The sequence below is a fragment of the Myotis daubentonii genome, chromosome 2 (assembly GCF_963259705.1).
Source record: "Myotis daubentonii chromosome 2, mMyoDau2.1, whole genome shotgun sequence".
In the NCBI taxonomy this organism is placed as follows: Eukaryota; Metazoa; Chordata; class Mammalia; order Chiroptera; family Vespertilionidae; genus Myotis; species Myotis daubentonii.
The window spans coordinates 147,714,961-147,740,466 of record NC_081841.1 but is presented as its reverse complement, the minus strand read 5'-3'; the positions used below and the strand labels follow the sequence as shown (position 1 = coordinate 147,740,466).

The 25,506-nt window shown below is 33.8% G+C and overlaps 1 protein-coding gene across 5 annotated transcripts in view; it reads right to left on the bottom strand.

The window, feature by feature from the left end:
- The window catches only part of TDRD3 (tudor domain containing 3), a 211,064-nt gene that overhangs the window by 31,531 nt on the left and 154,027 nt on the right, over nucleotides 1-25,506 (bottom strand). For 4 of the 5 annotated variants that reach the window (XR_009451346.1, XM_059684798.1, XM_059684799.1 and 1 more), the window contains exons 11-12: nucleotides 15,979-16,829; nucleotides 9,178-9,303 (exon numbers count right to left, since the gene is read on the bottom strand). Coding sequence is in view for 4 of the 5 variants with exons in the window: in XM_059684798.1 (XP_059540781.1) it covers nucleotides 9,178-9,303; nucleotides 15,979-16,829 (977 nt within the window). In the remaining variant the exon portion in view is untranslated. Of the gene's footprint in view, nucleotides 1-2,369; nucleotides 7,382-9,177; nucleotides 9,304-15,978; nucleotides 16,830-25,506 lie in introns of those variants that run through there. The other variant, XM_059684800.1, reaches the window with a different exon arrangement.

Here is a 25,506-nt window from a genome sequence, read left to right as displayed (position 1 = left end):
AGTACTTAAGGTGACCACCAGGGATTACATCTATCATTCATTAATTACGAACCTTCTTCCACTGCTTCTGCTACCAAATCAGTTCATGTGCTCACTTACAATTCTGATTCTCTCAAGCACTAAGAGAGATGGTACTTGTGGTATTTATCCACTGCTCTTTAGAGAGCTTCTTTGTATTTTCACTGGCTATTATCCAGCCATAAATTCTGCCCTTGTTTATAATTATGTGTTTGGAGAGGACATGCTTCTTAAAATAAGAATGTTTCCCCCCTCCAGAATTCTCAAGTAAACTCCAGAATTGGATCCAAGATTATCAATTCATTTGACTTAACAACTGTTAAGTCACATAACAACTGTTATTTTGCCAGGAAAACAAGAATAGGAGATCAAGAGAAGTATAGGAGTTTGTTTTCTAGGAGATCTTTAACAAATTAAAATAAGGCTCAGAATACATTAGTCTATTAATAAAAGAGCTAATGATGAAATAAAATAGTACTTTTGGTCTTTTTGGAGTTTTATCCCTCATTTAAGAATGCCCACATACCCCGAAGAATTAACTTGCTTTGATACTTTCTTTTGATTTAGTAGTCAATACCAGCTTAACAGAAAGGGATTTCAGATTTTGCCTTAGACTAGATTATTGGAGAATATCAACTACAAAACCACAAATGATGAAAATGTCTTATTGCTGGACCATATAAATACCCTGTGGGTTATGAGGTGAGAATTTCAGAAGAGGGCAGCAATATTATAAAAGCTATAATGGGAATCTTCATAAGGGCTTATTTCTAAAAGTTAATACATACAAAGTTTCCAGAATTAGAGTTAAGTTAAAATGAAAAGACTAGTGAGTTGTATATAATGACATGTAAAGTAAAATCTTAATTTATTAAAATGTAATGAAACACTAATAGCAAAAGTTCTCAGAAGGGACATAAAATTTCAGGAATATATTTTGTCCTCTATTCACAGACTCTTGGGACATGTTTGATGAGAAATTAACTTTATATATTTAGTCTCTATTTATAACATAAAAGACATTATTATGTTATTAATAAGAAGTTTGGAACATCTAAAACTATATATTTTACAGATAAATCTTCACCCTATTTTAAAGATGGGAGATTTGAAAACTAGAAAGAAGATAGCTAAGACTTTTTCTGAAGTACCTCTTGTAGACTTTCTATAACAGGTTCTATACAGAAAAAAAAGAGTTCCATGAACAAATAAGTCTGTGAAACAATGTACATTATATATATCTCTCAAAGATTTAAAATACATATTAATCTATTTCTGGAATCAAAAAGCATACTTAACTTTTTTAACCAAGCATTTTTCAAAATGTTCTCAGAAGACTTTAGAAATCCCTGAGCTAGATAGACAAGGCATGGAAAAATATGTTCAAAAAAGTAATGATTTTTGTATTCTTATGATTGTCAAAGCTGCTTAATTGGAACCTCTTTGTTAACTCTTGATAAACTATATGTGTGTTGTTGCTTTTTAAGGCAAATAAAATGTACTCACTGTTGCAGCACTTCCTTCCCTTCTGAATGGAGCTCTCAGCCAATGACAGGCCACTAAGGGAGGTTTTCAAGCCAAGGTGTAAAACTCTTTCCAGTAATTTCCAAGTTTAATGGAACTGTAAGTTCTGTAACATCAGAGTGTTTCTCACAAGGAGACAGGCCAACTCCACTCTTTTCCTAGAGGTGTGATAGTGAAGCCTACTGCACATTATTCTAGAATAAATAGCATAGGTCCAATAAAGTTCAGGAAATTAGGATCAGTAGGAAGGGTAGTCCATATACATCAAGAGATGCCACCCACTAGAGGTAAAAAGAAAATGAAGCAAAAAAAAAAAACCCACAAAAAAAACAAAAAACCAATGATGTTCAGGAAATAGAATAAAAACAGAGAGAGATAACTAATAAGATGACGGAAAGTATGAATACAGAAAAGTAGTACTAAGTACAGACACACAGATGACTATGTAAGATTAAAAAGGAGAATGGACAACTGACAACTCACTATGGTATGCAATCAAATTTTAGTCCTTCACCAACAAGGTTCATAATCCCCGACTTTAGGAAAGGGAATGTGTACTGTGGGACCTGAAAGGAAGTAAACTCTATCATGCAATAAGCAACGTTATTTTTCTGCTTTTACGGGTGCAGATGGAAGAGGCTCAGAAATTCACTAGACACTAATACAGAGTTGTTTTCTGTTTTTTTTAATTTAAGAAGGTTGCCTCTTCAGATTTATACAAATCTTTAAAATATACTCACATGAGTGTCTAGTCAAGGCACATACCCAATATAAGATTAACTTCGTTGGGAACAAAGAAATAAAACAAAACAAAAATATTCCTCAGATTCATTTGTTTTACTACTTTATTTCCTGTGCAATGAGTATATTAGCAAGTCTATGCATATATATGCAAAGGAATGGTAAAAACCAGTGCAGTTTGAAATTATAGCTTTAAAAGTCCTGGTAAGTAAAGTAAATGAAAAAACAAAGCTTACACTTAGAAGAGAACAAACCCTGGGTCTGTTGAATCAAGATGTCAAAGGGAAAAATAAGTTCACCTAACAATCCAGCCCCCTTTGGCTATAGATCGCACCCATGATGCCTCCTTAAAACTACTTTGAAAGGAAAATGAAAATCATATAATATTCAGTATAATCTAAAGCATCATGAATTTACTTCTTAATTAATCAACACCATAATTCAGAAGTCCATACTTTAGGCTGCCATTAGTAAAGGGGAAGCTTAGAAGATAAAAGTTAGCATAATAGCTCTGGTATTATTCATGTATAAAAAAAGTGCTGTGAATTTTCATACAGTTTTGCTAACGTGATCTTAATATTAATATTTAATTAATTTAAGACAAATTGTTCTTATGAAAACTGCAATTGAAGTTAGAAACAAATCTGAGTGACCATTAAAATAACTTTAAAAGAAAGAAAGCACATCTGAGGCAGTTATTTCACTTTGGGAGTTATGTCATCTTCAGAAAAAAGGAACATGAAATAATAATCTTAATCTGCATTTTAATTGCTCAATAAAGTGAAACTCAGATTATCCAGAAACCTTTTAAAAATATTCTTATATACAGTTCCTTTTAATAGATTATAATATATTAAGTTATCAGGTACCGAAATTCAAGCAATACTTTTGTACAGGTCCTAAAATAGCATATTATTCTCTTACTGTTAACTGAAATGGTAAAATAAAATGTCTCTATTGAATAATGTAGTCAGCTCAAAACTAGATCTCTAGATTTTGATAATAATCTGTTAGTTTTAGTTATCACAAACTGAATTCGGGCTTAGGAGGTAAATATGAAGAGTATTTAAGCAGACACATCTATATATATGGCATGCATTTAGGAACAAATAATTTTTCCCTCCATGTCAGCAGCTTTCATACCTCCTTTTGTATAAAATTCCTTTTGTGTAATTCACAATCTCCTGTGGGAATTTGAAAATCCTTTGTGTGATTCATAACCTCCTGTGGGAATTGCTAAAATGCTTTGTGTAATTTATAACCTCCTGTGGGAATTGTGAAAGTCTGGGTAATAAATGAAGAAATAAACAAACCACATCAAATACAACCAAATTTATTAAAACAAAGTTTAAAGATATTGCATGAAAGCCCCCAAATTCCACTGTCCATAATTTGAAAATTGTGTTTTAAATGGGGCTAAACTAGCTGTATAGTTTTCATTCTAATTTATTTTTTGTTTATAATGCAAAAGAAAATCAGCAGTGCCCATATGGCCATCCTTGAAAGAAAAGTTTCCCAAAATATGTGTGGTAGAAGAAAATGTATTTCAGTGACCTTAATCAAATTGTGTTTATTTTTAAAATATATATATATATATTATATTATGTATATATAAATATATATATTTATATATATTTTTTATTTCAGAGAGAGAAAGGGAGAGATAGAAATATCAATGATGAGAAAGTATTATTGATCAGCTGCCTCCTGCACACCTCACACTGGGGATGAAGCCTGCAACCCAGGCATGTGCCCAGACTGGGAATCTAACTGCAACCTCCTGGTCGCCACTCAACCACTGAGCCAGCTGGGCTCAAATTGTTTTTAATGCAGAAATTTAAAAATGGTAAATTATATCCACTAATTAATTTAAGAATTTATCATCTAGAATGAAAAACTTTCTGAAATAGGTACTTGTACTTTTTACTGGATATTAATCGGCAGAACTTCATTGTCACATAATTGTAATTTTCCTATGAAGTTAATGGTTTCTATAACAATTGTCTTCTTTTTAATATCTATTATGATCTTTTGATATCAAATACAAACTAGATAAAGCATAATTATGTCGTTAAAATTACTTATATGACCTTGTTCTAATACATTTAGGATTCATTTTAACTCATTAATTTCTGTATTACAACTCTCCATCTCCTTCCTCAGTAAATAGGTTAGGATTTTTTTTTGTTCTACATTTCTTTTTCATATATTTACTAGTGGTAGAATAATTTATGGATTTTTATGAATATCTGAATTTGAAAAGGTAACTTCCAAATGTGCTTCCTAGGATATCATTATAAAATAAATTTTGTACAAAGTTACTTCAAAAGTAAAACTTAAGATTGTCAGTTCTTTTCTTAAAGTATGCTAAAACTGAAATATATATTATAATTATTTTTAAAAATCCAAAACCTCCTATAGACAAGTTTTATTTTTTAAATAGATAAAAAGAACTTTTTAAGTAGACAAAATTCATTAAATAACAGTTTCTACTTTCTCATAAATTTTATCTTTAAACTAAGGTGGAATAAATAAAGACCTAAACATTATTTAAATGAAAACTTCAGTAAACAAGATTTTCACCATTTGTACTTTGTTTTAAAGTCTCAAAAAGTATAAATAAAGACTCTCATGAGATGCTTACTTGTAAGTCTGCTTTACATAACCAGATCTGGGACTTCTTACTTTGTACAGTGGGCAGGAATTTTGCGTTTTGCCTATAAATATGTTTCCCTGACCTAGACTAGTGCTTGGCACCTAACAGATGTGCAATGAATATTTGTGGAATAAATGGATACCTTACAGAAAACAGTTAAAATAGAATAATCATCTAAAGGACAGTAACAATCATCTACGCTTTCCAGAACGCCTGTCCATATTGTGCATGCTAACGTATTAGAACCATTACCTATATAATATTTTTTCTAGTTAAAACAACAGCCAAACAATGATAATTTCCTGCTACCAAGAAGCAAATATTATAAACTTTTAAAAAGAAAGTTTAGAAACTAGTATGTTCTAAAAACATTTTTTGGATATAAGTCTCAATGGAACTCAAGTCATAAATATACTTGGAGAATCAGGACTTGACAATGTTTTTTCAGGTTTAGAAAAGCAATTCAGAAGCAACAACACCGTAAAACACAAAAGACTTGTCTGAGCAGCAGCACCAGGGTATTTTCAGTAATTCCAAATTGCCTGTGGCATCTTTTTACTGGTTTTCTGGTATTAGCTTTAGAGTTAAAAGGAACCAATTTGGAGGGGATTGCAGGGAAGATAAATAGGAGGTTTTCTTTGCCCCTACTGTTTTCTCATACAATGGTCATAAGTATAAAATAATACAGAGTATGGTTTTCTCCCTATATAATTTTCCAGATAAAATGAGACTCCTAGTGTTTCAGCTACTTTAATAAAATAAGGAAAATCCTACGATGTTTAAAGACCACTGAAAAAACAATTTAGAGCATTTATTCAGTTAAGAATGAGCTGTGAATCTCACATTATTTATGATAATTAGAGAGTTCACTATAACAAAGATACTAAATTTAAGAATTTTTTTGATACCTAAAAGAACCAGGTGAAATCTAGGTAGAAGTAAAAAAAATTAAACACAACTTACCAGAAGGTTTAGTAAATAATTTTAGAGGAAATAAAGTATTCAATCATAATCAGAACATAAATTTTTGCCAAGTAAAATATAATCACTGAGTATGTTCTGGAAATAAAAGGGTGTATCCAGATGGAAAGGGAAAACAGACATTTGGTCTACACTACAGACAGAATTAAGGCAAATAATTCCTAAACTTTATGAGAAAAATATTAACACTTAGATTTAAACTACTAACTAGATTTTTATTTTCCTTACAAGGGACTATTAACTTAGTCATTGAGTCTCTTAATATTTCATGCTTTTTATTTAATGATTTATCCGTATACCTTTATGAGACAATACAGGCAACTGATTTCTATAGAGGCTTTTGGCTTATGTACAGGTTTTCTGAGTTGTTTTTCCTGCAAACTATAAAAAATATCTTCAATCCATAATCATTGCTACATTTAGGAAAACAGGTTTTCCAAAATCTTCTGCAAATAGCAAACATAAACCTTAATAAAAGATACATCATTTCACAATTAAAAATTGTAATGCACATATATAGTGCAAGAGCTAAAAAATAAAAAATTACACAATCCATAGTGTGAGTTAATATTTGTGCTAAGGCTTCTAACATCTTTGCTGTACCTTTACAGCCCTTTAATTTTTCTAATATGATTTACCAATTAGAGTTACCTTGTTATTGGCATAGTGTATGTTTTGCTTTTGATTAACTTAAAACTTGTTACAATTTCCCAGTTACAAAAAGAAAAAGTGCTCATACACCCCAACATTAATACTCTGAGAGTCTAAGAGAATTCTACACTAACTCTACATTAAACATATTGACAACTGCGTAACTTTTTCTTAGGGGCTTTGAATGTATTTTTTTAAATGGAGATGAATGAAGATATGTTAAGCTGGTGAATTCTATATATCAAGAATAAGATGCTTCTACAACTAAGTCATTATTCATTCAGATAAAGAAGAAAGGATGATCTTATCTTCAATAATGATGTTCATGATCCAAAAATATTTGTTATATTAATTTTTGCAAAATCATAAAACATCAACAATCACTTGATTATTTGTAAGTACGAGAAAAGAAACACCAAAATCTCCAAAAGATTTAGTGAGTCTATCCTGCTTCTTTCTGAAAAAACATTCCAAACATCTTATAAGAAAAATTTTAAGTTGAAAGCAGAAAAAGAACAGGTGAAAAAAATAGCACAACGTATATATGAGTACTCATAAAGGGGTAGGAAGAATATGAACGCATTGCTGTTCAAAACAGAATCACTACATGGGCTGTGACATCTGGTAAAGTTATTGTCCAGCTAAGTTTACATAACTCTAAAATCAATGATAAAGCAATGAGGACTATTGGGGGTGAGGGGAGGAAAAGCCACTGACTGTGGAAAGAAAATGATCACTTCAGTACCAAACACCTTTGAATGGAAGAGCTACAATGAGGAAAGACAAATGTACTCATCACTTATGGCTACCCTGAAACAGAAAAAGGAAGTAGAGAAGAAATGAAGGAAGAAAATTAAATTTCTCTTTAGGGAGAAAAAGATGAAATTAATCTCTTATTAAATCTCTAAAAAATAAAAAGAAAACTAATGTAAAAATTCTATTTTAACCTCTGACTGTAATGGCTAAACACATTTGGGAGCATATGATAAACAGCAAACCGGGACTCACCTCCTAGAATACATATTCAATAAATAATTACTTTTACCATAAAAACTAGATTAAGATGTATTAATAGAAAAAAGAAATAAAAATAGCCATCATATGAGAATCAACAGGGCAAAAATTTAAGTACAACAAATTTCTCCAAGAAAAGAAAGACATAAATTAGATATTGATAGTATTTCAGTATTTTACGGAAAAAGTGGCTAAATTTCAGAAAAAGAGAAGAAAATAATCAAGCATATGAATCATTAATAATATTACACTGTAAAAAATATAATGATAAATTACCTAGAAAATAGTTTTTCTGTAATAAAAATGTAAAGAATCAAGATCCATGGCCCAAAACATGATTACGGCTACAAGGTTTTTTTGTTGTTTTATTTATCTTTTTGGGGGGACAGGGAGCATGACTGAGGTCGTGTCAGAAAAATGTAAAAAAACAACAAAACTAAAGTCAGTTCATGAGAAAATAACATGTGCTTCAATGATGATGACTATTGTCTAGAGCAGCGGTTCTCAACCTGTGGGTCGCGACCCCTTTGGGTGTCGAACAACCCTTTCACAGGGGTCGCCTAAGACCATTGAAAAACACATATATAATTATATATTGTTTTGTGATTAATCACTATGCTTTAATTATGTTCAATTTGTAACAATGAAAATACATCCTGCATATCAGGTATTTATATTTCGATTCATAACAGTCGCAAAATTACAGTTATGAAGTAGCAATGAAAATAATTTTATGGTTGGGGGTCACCACAACATGAGGAACTTAGGAAGGTTGAGAACCACTGGTCTAGAGGATATAATTTTCTAGTATATTTTGATATTTTAGGGAAAGAGCAACAAATTAGGCTTCTAAAGATAAGTTTATTAACAGCTACCCACAAATTGGAGAAAAGAAATAAAATTTATAAAGTTATCAAACTAGTTTTAATGTGTCTTGTCCTCCTGTTTTTGTCTAAATGTAGTTGAGAATCTATGTACATAAAGTCACATAAATCCTGAATAAAATGGACTCCATGAGGCCAGCACATTCTAAGTTACATCATTAAACTTATCACATAGCTTTGACATAACATTTAGAAACAAAAGTAATCAAATAATTATTAAACAGATATTTGTAGTTATTCTGTACATATACATACATAAACATATGTGTAGTAATTGCAGTGTGAACTCATATATACGTAAACTATTTTTCTTAATTTTACATGTAACTAAATAAAGAATATACACGTATCCAACAGAAATTTAAATTTGACAACTGCTGGACATAATTTAGTCAAATTTAAAGTAACAAAATATGCATAAAAAACTAATTTTACATATACACATTGTTAGTAAACAAAATTAAGGGCACCTATTTTTAAAGAATAATATAACAAAGCATTATACAAAAAAAGTAATTGCAATGCTTTCATTTTTATTATAGTTCAGTGTAATTATTAAATTAAAATTGTTCTTTAGGGATGGCCAGTTTTAAGCAAACTCAAAATATTTTTCCACTGGAAAATTTTGTATGACTATAACTAATCTTTCAAAGCTATGTATTTTCTTCAAATTAGCTTCTGCTTGTGTACAGAATTTGGATCACATACCCATGCCTCTGTTTGAATGGGCCTGATGTTGCTTAGTAGCACCTCTTCATAGTTTCCGTAATCAATGAATTTAACAACTGCTGTCATACCTGAAGAATGGAGAGCTTCAACTTCTGCTCGGTAAAACTGAGGAGACAAAAAGGAGTTTTAAATATGACAATCAACACTGTCTACAAAGGGCAATATTAGATGGAAATGTGAATAATTGAAGTGCTAGAATGCATAATTTCTTTGAAAGCTCAATCTTCTTTTAATTATTAATATTTTGAGATAAACTGACATAGTTTCAGATGTACAACACAGTGATTTGACATATGTGTATGTAGAAAATGATCACCACAATAATTTTAATGTTCATCGCCAGTTATAGAATTTTTTCTTTGTGATGAAAACTTTTAAGATTTATTCTCTTAGGAACTTTCAAATATGCCATATTTTAAAGAAAATAATTGTTAAGAGAATGATGTATTTAATAAATAAAACTTACCTTTGAATAATCATAAATTGGCTAAAAAAGATAAATTATCTCATCCATATGAGTTCTGACATAACACTGAACAGTAGTAATATTTCAGGACAGAGCTTGATGGTCAGGAGAGAATATTCTCATGCCAGTGGGTATATAAAGAACGAGTGTTATGTTTTGTTGTCAGCCATTGAAGTCTTTTGACTAATATTAGTAAAATATTTTTTATATATTAATCAGAATATATAACTACTAGAGGCCCTCTCGCAGTCCGGGAGCCCTCAGGGGATGTTTGACGGATGGCTTAGGCCCGCTCCCTTCAGGGAGCGGTCAGACATCTTAGCACTGCCACAGAGGCGGGAGAGGCTCCCACCATCACGGCTGCACTCGCCAGCCATGAGCCTGGCTTCTGGCTGAGTGGCGCTCCCCCTGTAGGAGCGCACTGACCACCAGGGGACAGCTCGTGCATTGAGTGTCTGCCCCCTGGTGGTCAGTGTGTGTCACAGCCGCTGGTCATACCGCCGCCATTTGGTCGATTTGCATATTAGCTTTTTATTATATAGGATGGGGCAACTTAAAAAAACATAAACATATGACAAAATAAATACAAAGAAAATGCTCATTGCTGCTGACATCACAGGCAGCTGAGGGGAAGTAGAGATGTCAGGTAAGGAGTAAGCACATAATTCATATCCAGGCATTACGGGATTTGAGACACTGCAAGACTAGACACCTTTATTTTATCAGTTTACTCAGTTTTACTTGGCTCTGGGAACTAATGCTCATTAACAACCTCACAAGGAACTAATTTACATAACAAGTACAATTTTAAAATTTACCTGTTATGGTAACTAAGACTAGGTCACTAATTGGTCAACCCATTCAGGACCTAAATTATAGGTCAGAATGTTGCTTAGTGAACATGAAAAACTAGTTTCTCTTAAGGAATAATTTCTTTAAACTAGGTTAGTTGGAGACTCTACTATAACACTGTCTATTCTTAACAGTATCTCTTAATAGGCTCACCAGAATCAGAAATGCTAAAGACAACAGAAATTCTTATTTTTCATATCCTTCTAAAATATGACTTACCAGGAAACAATCTATTTTTCTGAGTAACTAGTATACTTCATACTACAAAGGTTATAAAGTTAATCCATGGTGCTTCCTTCCCAGGTCTGGATGCTAAGAAATTTAGAGACATCATGTGGGGATTTTCCAAATCTTGGAGTTCTGATATACATTTACATCTCTCCATCCCTCCTTGATATCTTTAGCCTCATACTTCTGTGTTCTGTGAATTGTTGTGAGTATTTTTGGACCTATGCTTCAATTGTAAGCTTCTCAGGTAATTAGGTAAGTTCAACAAACAATGAGTCACAATATAGCCTAGGAAAACAAGTAAGTTGACATCTTTTTAGAACTTAACACTTTCATAAAGACAACTCGTATAAAAAAATGACTTCTATATAATGTAGAAAGCACTGTAATAACGGTGTAGTGATATGACATTTGATAAAGCTAAGGAGTTTGGGAAGAGCTTCCTGGGCAGATGACAATTAATATAGTGTTTAAGGCAGAAGAGGGCTTAGCCAAGTAAAGAACTGAGAAGGGTGTTTCTTTCAGGGAATGTTATAGACAAAGCATGAAGATGAGTGCAGAAAACTACAAAGAGTTTAAAATTAATTATGGCATGATGTGAGAAAAAGGGTAAACCAATAGGAAATTAGGGCAGAAGGTAAGAGCTAACTGACTGAGGCTCTACATGCATATTAGAATTTGTATTTATTTTATGGATAAAAGATTTAAACTAGGAAGAATGGTATGTTCTAAGCCCAGAAGCACAGTGGTGGCTGTTTCAATGACAAGTGTAAGAGGAATAAAGTTTAAGGCACCCTAGCTGGTTTGGCGCAGTAAGTAGAGCATCGGCCTGTGGAGTGAAGGGTCCCGAGTTCGATTCTGGTCAAGGGCACATGCACAGGTTGCAGGCTTGATCCCCAGTAGGGGGCGTGCAGGAAGCAGCCAATCAATGATTCTCTCTCATCATTGATGTTTCTATCTCTCTCTCCCTCTTCCTCTCTGAGATCAATAAAAATATATTAACAAGAAAAAGTTTAAGGCAAGGAGACCAGTTTGGAGGCGGTTCAGGTATTCCAGTTGAGAGGTCAAAAAGCGCTGAACTAGCTATGACAGTTTAGAGGAAGAATTGTCCCAGATTTTAAAATCCTTCAAAGCAAATAAAACTTGAGAGAAGGCAAGATATTGGGAATAATTTTTTAAATGATTATACTAATTGAGCAATCAGCTCCAAAACATCATTGTAATGCAATTAAGACAATGATTTCTTAAAAGCTAATGGTTTTTCTTAAATCTTCACCTTGGTCTCTGGCTAGAAAATTAGAAAGTTGCCTATTCTTGACAAGACATTTAAAAGCTATCTCACCCAGCCTATGTGGCTCAGTGGTTGAGTGTCGACCTATGAACCAGGAGGTCATGGTTCAATCCCCAGTCAGGACATATTCCTGGCTGTAGGCTTGATCCCCAGTAGAGGGTGTGCAGGAGGCAGCCCATCAATGATTCTCTCTCATCACTGATGTTTCTACCTCTCTCACCTTCCTTTCTGAAATCAATAAAAACATATTTTTTAAAAAATTAAAAGCTATCTTAAATTAGGTGGTTTCAGAATATAACTAATCCCATCTCTTTCAGAGGATAAATAGTTTATCTCATTTGTTTAATTGTAAAAATCTATATAGAGCCCACAGTCCCTCACTCTAAACTGAAAGGATATATCCAATTAAAATCAAAGTAGTCACTTTAAAAGATCATCCAATAATTCTAAGAATACTCTAAAAGTTCAAAACAATTGGGAATTGTTAGGTGCTGTCTTTCAGAAGGTGGTATTTGAAGTCATATGGGTAATAACATAACCAGAACTATCCCAAGTACCTGACACTTAGCAGCCATTCAATTATGGTTTGTTGAATACTCAATATTTGCTAAAGAACTTGCCTGCTAAGTCCAACATCTCAATAGCTGTAGGTCTTTTTACTTTTCTCTGTTGCTTTGTTTCTGGTTTATCATATTCTCTCTCCCTTTCTCTTACTTTCCTTCTCTCTCTCTCATGATTTTTTATAGGATGCCAGGTATTGCAGGTAAAATATTCAAAAGATTCTAAGAAATGTATATCCTCCCCCCACCCCCCCAAAAAAAGAGGATCAGATTTTCTTTTGGCAGGCAGACAGCGTGCAAGCAGACATCCTTGATTCTGTAAAGCAAGCATGTGAAACCTGAGGTCCATGGCTGCATGTGGCCCACAACAAATATTTTTGCTGCCCAGCCAATATAACAGTATGTAAGAAACATTTTAATAAAAATTTTGTACCTCAATTTTTACAATATCTTATTATACATAATTATTAATAACAAACTACAATGTTCGCTAATGACTGATTACTATAATCGTGTTGCATTCATTCCCTTACACGCCTTATGTGCAGGCACAGCATTTCTCTCCACTAATACCAGCAGCGAATATTTTAGCAGCCAGTTGCCACATCATTAGTCTTGGACTGACTTGTTTGGTGTGCTCAACAGGAAATATTCTGCTTTCGGATAACAAGAAAAATAGGTTTATTTGCATTATGCTTATTAATTTGTGCAGTTATTCAGTGTCTGGTAAGTTAATGTTCAAGAAAAAATATTCATTTTATTAAATGTTCTATTATTTTATGTTAATGATTACTCATTTATTTCAGCCCTTTGTATTCAGCATGTCTCTATCAAAATAAACCTATGTTTCTATGAAAATTGAAGCTTTTGGTTTTTTGTATCCCACATAAACATAAACCTTGTTATTTGACCATGTTAGCCTTTGAGTTTGACATGCTTGCTGTAAAGGGCTGGTTTTAGGCTTTGTCATGGCTTGTTTGTGTAGTTTTTTTACTTACTACTAGGGCATGATCCTTGTGAGGTTTTAGCCTTTCGAATCTTATCTGACTTGAACTCCAATCACTTACCTCCTCTGCTAGTAGAAGTTACCAACAACCCTACACTGTCCAATACAGAAAGAAACATTTTTCCATCTTCATCTTAACAGAAGCACCTGACACAAGGTCTACTCTAAGGTAGACACTAAGCTCTACAAACCAACACTGATTTCTAACTACTTCACCTTTTCTTGCCCCTGCATAAGGGAGAAACAGGTAAACATTAAGTAATCCCTCATTACCCAAATCAAATAATTCCTGTATTTTGGAAAGGGAGTGGTCTGAGTTGAAAGAGTAATAGTCTGAATAGTACTTGCTTTCCAAGCCTTCCTAATAGCCAGGAAGTAGCCATGTAAAATGAGCTTGTCTGTTGATATTTCTGGGAAGGCTTTTGCTTTTTCAAACACACACACACACACACACACACACACACACACACACACACAAAAAAAAAAAAAAAAACCAAACCAAACCAAAACAAAAACATAGCTAGTTCTGTCTTATCCCCTCCTTTTGGCCTTGAATAAAAACTTGGCAGTAGAGATGCTGCTTTTAGATGAGTATCATCCCACATACAAACAACAACTATGCCACCTGGTTATACCATCCTGTACTCTCCTTGCTGGTATCATCAGGTAACACCTAACATCTGCTTATGCCTCATCACTCATTGAACACCACAGGACCTGGTTCCCTATAGCATCTTTTCTTTCTTTGTGTGTGAGTGTGTGTGTGTGTGTGTGTGTGTGTGTGTGTGTTTCAGTGAGAGAGGAAGGGAGAGGGAGAGAGAAACATTGATCCAAGAGAGAAACAATGATTGCTTGCTTCCTGTATGCAACCTGACTGGGGATCAAACTCACAACCTGGTACGTGCCCTGACTGGGAATCGAATTGGTGACCTTTAGGTGCACCAGACTACACTCAACCAACTGAGCCACACTGGTCAGGGCTACAGCATCTTTTTAAAGGATCCATCCACATTTCCTAGCCTGAATTTGAGTTCCTTGAAATCTTCAGTTAACTTTACTTGTACCACTTCTTTTAGTCACACACTCTCATGGGCACATCCTTACTTTATCAACTGAAAGTACTCTACCTATGAAATATTTACTTCAAATATTTTTTTTTTACCTGATTCTCACATCTATGCATGTCCCTGTCACTATAACGCCCTTACCTCAGTTTTAATACCTTACTGATAGCACCAGTCCTCTAACCACTCTACTTTTTTCCTATATAAGTGCCCCATTCAAAATTAACTAATTAACAGAGTCAACAAATAATTATTAAATTCCTACACTGTGGGAAGAGCAGGGCTATAGAAAAAAAACTAGACAAAACCCTGCCTTTAAGGAACTTAAAATGATGATAGGGAGAGCTATCAATTCAGTAACAACAACAAAATAAATTACAAATTCTGTTAACTTAAAGAAAGTGAATAAGGCACCGATTGAGAAAGACAAGAATGTGGGAGAAGGGATCAGGTTAAAGAAGTCTTCCTTTAGGAAGTGATGTTTGAGCCCAGCCCTCAAGGATAAGAAGAGTAGTTGGTAGAAAATGTTGGGCAGAAGGCAAACATGTGCAAAGGCCCTTTTCTCAGAATCGAATTGGTGACCTTTAGGTGCACCAGACTACGCTCAACCAACTGAGCCACACTGGTCAGGGCTACAGCATCTTTTTAAAGGATCCATCCACATTTAAAGGATCCTCCTCATCTTCCTGTTCTGACTGTGTGGTCTTCTCCCTCTCAGCCAAGCTCTTCTGTCTGATTCACTGTATTCCTTCTTGACCTCATCTTCTATATTTCCCTTCTCCTTTCTCCCCAAGTTCCCTCTTTTCTTTTTAGCCAGCATGTAATATAGAACAAAAGAATGTTTAATTTATTGGTTTAATAACTATATTATTTATTATCAGCTAAATAATTAACTATTTTCTTAATTGAAAAAAAGTAGTCTGTGCAAATTTTCTTTAAGTTAGATGAAACCTGCAGAATTTAACCTTGGGCCACTCAAATGATTTTCTTCCTTGTGAATTAGTATAATATCACTAGAAAGAAAAGCAAACATTAACAGTTCAGTTGATGGCAAGTGAAATAATTTCTCAACTTTACTTAATCATTTTTACAATACTATTCTAATATACAAGCTACAATAAAATCTAATCTAACCAAATCTATGGGACTCATTCTCCCTAATCATTCATAAAAAAATCCCACAATAAATATAATAAATATTTTATTTATCCTGTTATAAATTATATATCTATAAATCTGTTCAAAGAAGTACAGTTTCACTAAAATGTTACATTTAGTAATATTAGTATATAATACCATTATGGCATGCATACCTTATTGTCTTCCCAATAAAGTGCAAAACATTCATCTCCAGGTTTCCACAGTTTTGCATACTCCATAGGAACAGATGGTTCCAGTACTTTTTCTGGTTTAATTGGCCCAGATCTTCTTTTGGGACCACTATTATAAAATACTTTATCATCATAGGGTGTGGCTGTGGTGGGTCCTGTTGGCTTAATAGGTCCTACGCGCCTTCCCTTCAGTGGCATTTCTGTCTCTCCATTTGGAACATCAATGAAACTATTAGTTCTGACAGGATTCTGGTAATCAGTATTTATAGGAAAATGTTTTTCAATTTTTACACCACTGAAAGCTTCATTATTTATTGTTCGTGGTTTCCTGTCATAAAAATGATCAGGATTTGCTGTTTGGTTTTCTCTTTTCCCACGTTTTTGATTATTATAATCTATGGATTCTTGAGGAAGTGGGTTTTCTTTTGCCTCTGCATAGGCTGGTCCTCTTCCTGATCTGTTTTGCATAGAGTTATCTCTTTTTCTAAAAGCACCATCATTGTGCTGAGAACCTAAAGAGTATGAGGTGTCTTTAGTCCTATCATATCTAGAATAGGGTCTATCACATCTGATTCTCTCTTCAGCCCATCCTTCAGATCCTGAAGAAGTACTTGGTCTTTCAGTACCTCTATTTCTAGGCAATCCACTGCCTTCTAAAATTGACTTCGAATTTTGGGTGTCTCTTTGAAAACGAGGGGGTTTTTCATTCCTTGGCTGTCTGGTATCATTCCGAGGAAGATATCTTGTTTGATTACTGTCTTTTATTCCATTTTGCTCAGTATTCAACAATCTGTGTTGCCCCTGATGAAGCTGCTGCGGTTGTGATTTAGGCTCTGAAAAGTAAATCATATGCACATTAAAATGATGATTCTGAATTAACACTTATTTTTAAATGCCTAAAAATTATAATACAAAATTATCAAACTCTATTTTAACATCTTTCACTATCTTCCCACTGATTATCTTCATCCCTCTCTGCTTCCTTAGAGTCCTGTATTTCTAATGTACAGTGTCCTGAGTCAGCCACATTAATGAAGTAAAGCAATAATATGCATGAAACATGAAAACAATGGTGGAAAATTTAAAAACAATTCATCTTTGTCATTGAATGTTTGCATTCTTATAAAATAGTTAGTTATATATGCAATTGTGGTAATTCATTTCCCAATACATTAATGAAATAGAACTGTAAACTGCTAACTCAGAAGCTGCTTTAAAACTGCACAAGTACAACCCTTGTTCAACTTCTTTCTGAATCCCACTCCAATTTAGATAAGTATGCCTATTACTGTCAGTTAAACTCTAGCCTTCGCAAAAAGGTCATTTCTCAAAATCTTTCTGGATTTGGAATTGCTAAGTTTTTGGAGTACAAAATAAATACCCCATTATAGAAAAGAGTTAATAATTTTCTTGACCTATCAAAGTAATTAAAAGCAAATCCTACTTGGAAATACAGAAACTTGTCAATATGATTAAGCACAATAGTTCAAATAATATCCAGCTAGATACCAAAAGCAGTACCATGGTAAATATATATTCATAGATAAGGTAATGACTGTTTTTCACACGGTGATTTTTATTTTATTTCAATTTGTACCATGTCATTTACTAGTACACGTTCTTCCTCTGTTGTTTCACACAACATGTCTGTAACATTATTACCAAACACACTGATTTGTCTTTGGTATACATGTCCTGCTTCTCTTGTCATACCCCATAACCAATATGTAGGTCAAGATTATTCTTATATTTCCCCAGGGTCAACAGGCCTTCTATTGACATTTTGGGTGAGATTGTTTCCTGCACTGCAAGAAAATTAACCTCTTTGACTTCCATGAAGTAAATGCCAAAGCACTCTCTCCCAGCATTCCCAGTGTCTCCCTACATTCCAAACACCCACTAGAGGTAAAAACAAAACAAAACAAAACAAAAAACAGATAAAATGTTTAAATCAACAGGAAGAAAGAGAAGATCTTTAAAAGTTCCTGAGTGACAAAAAAAAGCCATAGACTAAAAATCAAGACTCAAAATGGCAAAAAAACACACACCCCAAAACACCTTTTCAACAGAACCACTGGAAGCTAGAAGCCAATCTAATAAGTTGTAATGTCTTTGAAAAGAAAGGAAAACTATTTTCTAAGTACAATTCTACATCCAGCCAAACCACCCATTAATTGTGACAAAGAATTAAGACTTTTCAAATAAGCAAGGTAGCAAATAGTAGCCAAGACCATTTACAGGGACATTTTAAAAAATTATTTTTCTCAAGATCTGCCTTATAAATATAACACAAATATCTTGTTTTTAACAGCTGTAGTCAACATCAAGTTTTTCTTTAGAGACAAGAAAAATGGTCATCTTTAGTTCCTGCTGGCATTATTTATTTTCCAGGAATAAAGATTCAGGGAAGAAAGAATAGTAGTGAATACAAGCAGTACACCAATAAGCATTTTCAGCAGAAAGCAGATATTGGCATTTGTTCCAGTCATTATTAGAGAATAAACACAGCAGTTGCCTCTTTCTATCTGCAGTGTATTAGGATCTGCACTTGCACTTTATCATCAAATAGTCCCCACAGTAATCTTGAGATACAAATGTTATGGGGTTTTATGTAATAAAGAGAAGTAAAGTCCCTTGTATGGTGAATTGAAGAAAATTTTCAGCATCCAAAAGAAGTCAGAGATGAAAATATTTTATTTGCTGTCGTTAGACTTAAACAGATATTTGAGAAGGAAGCATTTTAGAGTGGCTGTGTTTAGGGATCAATGTGTCTTATTACTCCAGTTAGGGCCACTGATATCTCTGATGGTCAGAAAGTACAAATATATTAGCTCATCACAGGAGTTGCTACCCATCCTGAACTAGAGATGGGGTTCTGGATAACCATATATACAAAATGAAGGCCTCAACTAGGCTTGGTAGGGGTAGGAGAATTTTTCAGTTTTTCTAGAAGAAAAAAAAAATTTCCTAATCTATTTAATTGACAATATATATTAGATTACAGAATAAAATAAGTGATGTTACTAATAATAAGCATACTTCAATTCCAATAACGTGCTGAGATAATACAGTGAGAGAAGAATCTACAAAGAAAATTACTTTTTAAAATAATCCTCACTTGAGGATATACCCCCCCCCCCGCCCCCCATTGCTTTTCAGAGATAGTAGTGGGGGGGAGGGAGGGGGAGGAGGCAGGCGGGAGAGAGAGCAAGAAAAAGAGAAACATCAATGAGAAAAAGACACATTGACTGCTTGCCTCCTGCTTGCGCCCAGATTGGGGGATAGGGAAAGCGAACCTGAAACCCAGGTACGTGCCCTAGACCTGGAATGGAACCTGAGACCCTTCAGTACGCAGGCTGACATTCCAAACAATGAGCCACACTGGCCAAGGCAAGAAAATTACTTTTTAAAATAAAAATTAAAAAGAAAGAAATACAATGATGAAGAGGATAAGCTTTTAAAAGAGCATAGTTTTCACATACACCCATTTCATTTCAAAATAAAATAACAATAAGCCAAGAAAAGAAAGTCCTTACATGCTTCATGGTTCTCAGATTTCCTTTTGTCTTAGGTAGTTGAGTAATGAAGTCAGATATAAAGTAAATATTTTGAAAACGAGCTAATTTATTAAAAAATAACAGAATATGTACAATTACTAAACTGTGGAAAAGGTAATTTTAGGTAAATTAAGAAATAGACCCCAAATCAAATAGAAAGCTCCTCAATTCTCCAGTCAAAATCTAATTGCTCTCTGCCACCCTTCCTGAGGAGGTATAATGATTCCAAAACTAAAAATACTAATCAGCACCATAGGCCAGGTACACAATCACTCTAATAAAAATATACCCAGATATTTTTCTGTATAAACAACAGAATAAAATGAATCAACTTGTGTGTGTGTTTTTTAATGACCTGACGGGAAAGATGAAACAGAAGTATAAACCAGAAACTGGTAACATTTAATAGTAAATAGTAGAAAAAAGAAAAAGGAAGATTAGCAAAAATGATGGAAAAATTTCATCACAAAATAACTAAACCTGTGAAAACATCTAAAAAATCACAGTGATGAAAGCTCACATGAAAAAAATGGTCAAGAATGCTGTATGAATTTAATTTGACCAGTGATAAAATGTTCCTGTTACACCAGATCATGAATTTCAAAATGTTTACAAGATAATTGGTTACAATATTTTGCATCACCACGATTTGAAATATAGGAATTAAGAGTGAATTAATTAATTGCCATGAATTCTTTGGGGTTTTATATGAATTCTTCTTGGCAAAATATTCATTTTCCAGTCAGTTGTACCTGCATTTTATAGTAGAAAAAGGTACATTTTGTTTCTTCATTTTATTTTGAGAAACGTCCCTGAAAAAGTGACTTAATATTTATTAAGATTTTATTATTGCCTGACTCCACATTAAAGGTCTTTTGCCTACATTATTTCATGTAATTCTCATATCCACCCAGCAGGGCCATGTTAATATCCTTATTTTACTAGTGAAGAAACAAAGCAAAGCTAGCAGCTAGGAAATGTTAAAGCCAGAATTTAAACCCAAATCTAACTGAAGCTAAAGCCCACACTTTTTCCACCAGGCCAAGCTGCCTGCCCAGAGAAACAAAACAGAATGTAACCAACAGCATGCTAGCTACAGCTTTATCAGCTACATCTGTTCATTTCTGGGAGATGCAGAAATCACAAAAACTCTTTAACAATCCCCGATGGACTGAAAAAATAAAGTTGTGTACTAGGATTGCCAGAATACTGACCTAAAGTTAATAATCTTTCTATTAAAGCAGAAAAAACAAAAACCCCTATTAACAGTTGGACTGCTGCTTAGAAGCTCACCAACTGGCACTTACAGGTAGCATAATGTGCAGGATGCAGCCGCTAGAGAGGGTCTGTATAGCTACATCACAGCTCTGCCACCTAGTATTCTGTAACTCCAGGCAAGTTATTTAACTTTTCTGAGCCTCACCTTTAAGATAGGGATCACAGTAGCACCCATCTCAGAGGATTACCTATGTACTTAGAACCCTATCTGGCTTTAATAAGCACATAATAAATTTAGCTGTCATTGTTATTATGATCATCTATAATAATAAAAACATAATATGCTAATTAGACTGGATGTTCTTCTGGACAACTTTCCAGATGAAGCTGTGGTGGTGGGGGCCGAGGCAGCCACCGTGGCAGCGGGGGCCGAGCCCCTTGCACAGATTTCATGCACCGGGCCTCTATTTAGTATTATAATTATGCAAATAAACATAATGAATTATATCAAGAAAAAAACAATTCTTGGATGATAAGGTGCTTCCCTATTTACACATCTTCACCACCAACAACCTCACCTTTAGTTAGTATCTTTAGCTTCCTTGCTTTAGTTTTTTGTTTGTTTTTGTTTCTTCTTGTTGAAATCAGGGTAGAAAGAATGACTTAGTAAAAACTTGTTTGTTGCCAAATTATCAAAGTCATATTATAGAGAAAATTTAGATACATTAGAAAAATCAAATTCATATTCTAATATGGTTTTTCATTTAAAATCCTATCTAATAATAGACAAAGATGAAAAGTGACCATACCTTCGCTACGCCCACCATTGGCTAATCAGAGTGATATGCAAATTAACCGCCAACAAAGATGTTGGCTAATTTGCATATATCAGCTGGGAGTGAAGACTGAAGACACCGTAGAAAGATGCCAAGCAATGGAGCCGAGGTAGCAGAGACAGGCGGGAGAGAAGCAGCAGAGAAGGGTGGGGTAGGAGCGGCAGGGTAGGAGCTGTGCATGAATTCACATTATAACAGAAGCATAATACTTTGTAATATTCCTATGTCTATATTTAACCAGTTTATACATAATGTTTTTTCACATCAAATTTCTTAGCTCATTATTTCAAACAAATAAGGGATAATTGTGTAAAATACCTTTAGATATTGTGTATATTCTATAATAATCGCAAAGCTCTTTGGCTATAAAAATTGGCCTATCAGCTATAATTTTATTTCCTGTATAAAAATTATTTCCTCTATAAATGTATTCTGTAAGAATTCTGACTTATATTACAAAGTGTAAATAAAACCAGGGACTATGTCTCATTCATTTTAGGTGCATATAAACAAACATAGTTATTAAAGGATGATGATATATTTATATATTATAAAATAAAATGCAGCCTTTTAAAAAGATGATGAGTAGGTGGGAAGAGAACTCGCCCATAACCCCAAGACTACAGCACAACTTTTTCATGCTATACTAAATATGTTGTTTCTTACCACTCTCTTCAAATTAATCATTTGCATAACATTCATCTACTGGATATCCTGCAGTTAGTCTTCTAACTCCACCATTCACTGAAGCTATTTCTGTCAAGGTCTCCAATCAGTGGTGTGCTAGAGACAGCTTGAACATCATACAAGAGCTGATTATTAAATTTTCAGAAAATCTGCAAGCTGGATGAAAACTGTTGATAACTAGAAGTCAGCCATAGCAGAAACACCAAAAGCTAAAAATCAGGGCATCTCTCCCTTGGCCCCACCTCTGCTCCCAGAACCAGCTGTTAAACATTCACCAACGCACTGCAGATGTTACGGGAACCTAACAAACACTTCCCATCCTTATCTCTCAGCATTCTCTCATGCTCTTCCTACTTTGGTAGCTGCATTCTCCATGTCTTTGACTGATTTCTCCACCTCTATTTGATCTTCAAATACCTGCTGGATTCCGCTCCTTGACTTTTAAAACTTAATATATCTTAAAATTAGTCTCTTGATTGCTTTCTTCCAAAATAACTAATAGGTACTTAGAAAAGCATCATGTGGAAAGAGTTCTGAGTTGGGAATCACACAGACAAGGGGCCAAATCCTAGTTCTGTACTTCTTATGGGTAAGATGTTTTATCTCTTCAAACCTACTTACTTATCTATCAAATGGAAATGACAACATATATTTTGCATTTGTAGATGATTATATGAGTTAATAGCATGCAAAGCACCCAGTACCATTCCTGGCATATAATAGGTTCTCAATAAATGCCAACTATTATTTTATTTTATCATCAATAAATGTTTAAATGAACAGACCATTAATTGAAGAGGAGCAAAATAAAAGAATGACAAAAATGGAAAAGAGGCTTGTGTGTTCTAGTATTCTGAGAAAAGCTATATCCACTTTCTACATACCTAAGAACCAAAGAAAAATAATTATATATCGTAACTGATAGCTATGGTTAACAAATCTTAAAAATATGAGTGACAAGCCCTGGCGGGTGTTTCAGTGCTTAGAGCATTGGCCCCACACCAAAGGGTCTCGGGTTCGATTCCCAGTCAAGGGTACATACCTGGGTTGTAAGTTCGATCCCCACCTCAGTTGGGGTGTTGTGAGAGGCAACCAACTGATGTTTCTCTCTTTCTTCTCTCTTTCTCTCTCCCCCACCTTTCCCTCTACTCCAGTGGTTCTCAACCTTCCTAATACCGCGACCCTTTAATACAGTTCCTCATGTTGTGATGACCCCAAATTTCATTGTTACAAATTGAACATAATTAAAGCATAGTGATTAATCACAAAAACACTATGTAATTATATATGTGTTTTCCGATGGTCTTAGGCGACCCCTGTGAAAGGGTCGTTCGACCCCCAAAGGGGTCTCGACCCACAGGTTGAGAACCGCTGTTCTACTCTCTCTAAAATTTAATGGAAAAAATATCCCCAAGTGAGGATTAACTAAAGAAAAAAAAGAATGTCAAGTAATTTAACTTCCATACATTTATCTAAAAAAAACCAAACATCAATATGTAAATAATTTAACTAAAAAACTACTTTGAAAGTTGTTGTATAGCTAAATTTGGAAACAACTTTCAAATCACTAACATAAATGTAATTATAATTACTTTTTAGCCATTAAAATTATGTTGAGAGAAATACATAATTACATGGAAATATGGTTATATTGCTAGGACAAAAAGCAGATTATGTAAAAATAGTCTCATAAATGGGAATGAAAACAAATATGGTCATGAGATTACAGGCTGTTTTGTTACTTATATTTTTAATTTTTACAAATTTATCAAGTAACAACAATGCAACAGGAAAAATATGCTTCTATGGTACTTGATCAAAAAATTAACCCCATTCTCAATTTTTAATCTTTAAAATGTCTTTTTTGCTGTAAACATGATTTTAAAAGTATATTTCAAATTTATAAGCTAATTTTAACCAACTTTCTATATATTACCTTTAAAATATTTCATTAAATTATTCCTAAATTTATATAAAGTTTTCTATATGTAATTAGTAAATCCAAATGACTATTAAATTTACAATCATAATTAGGACATTACATGTGTAGCATGTGGCATATTTTCACTTCTCACTTGGTATTTTGTCTAACACCTTTTAACTACTGGCCTCATTGCCCTGACAAAAGTACAATGTCAGGCACTATGCTATCAAAATGCTTGCAAATCCAGGAACTCTGGTGTCATAACAACCTAGACCAGAGAATTTCAAACTAACTTTAGTGAAGGACCAGGAAGGACCAGGGTTTTTGTTGTAATTGTTGGTTCATTTTTTTTATGTATCTCAAGAAAATGATTTTAAATGTGATTAATGTTACATGCAATGAACACCAATTATTCAAGAAAAATGATCTTACATATAATAATATTACATGCAATAAACATTAATATTTCAAGGATAAAAGGATTTTAAGTATAATATTACCAAAATTGTACTAACATAGTAAGGTATCACAAAAGTTGTAGGAAATATTAAAAATCTGCAAATAACAGGACTGCTTCTATTATATTGTAGTATATTTTTCCCCCTCTGGCTCTATTTTTGTTCATCAGTTTATGTTGTTCATTATATCCCATAAATGAGTGAGATCATATGATATTTATCTTTCTCCGACTGGCTTATTTCACTTAGCATGATGTTCTCCAGTTTCATCCATGCTGTTGCAAATGGTAAGAGTTCCTTCTTTTTTACTGCAGCATAGTATTCCATTGTGTAGATGTACCATAGTTTTCTGATCCACTCATCTGCTAATGGGCACTTAGGTTGTTCTCAAATCTTAGTTATTGTAAATTGTGCTGCTATGAACATAGGGGTGCATATATACTTTCTGATTGGTGTTTCTGTTTTCTTGGGATATATTCCTAGAAGTGGGATTATTGGGTCAAATGGAATTCCATTTTTAATTTTTTGAGGAAACTCCATACTGTTGTGAATGATCCATATGCACTTGAGAAGAATATATATTCTGTTGTGTTGGGGTGAAATGTTCTATAAATGTCTATTAAATCTCTCTGATCCAGTATGTCCTTTAGAGCAGCGATTGCCAACTGTTCGGACCTCATGGACCACCAGTGGTCCATGGACCACTTCTTGGCAACCGCTGCTCCAAAGGTTTCCTTAAACCAGTGGTTGCCAACCTTTCAGACCTCACAGACCACCATTGGTCCGCAGACCACCAGTTGGTGACCGCTACATTAGAGTCTCTGTTTCCT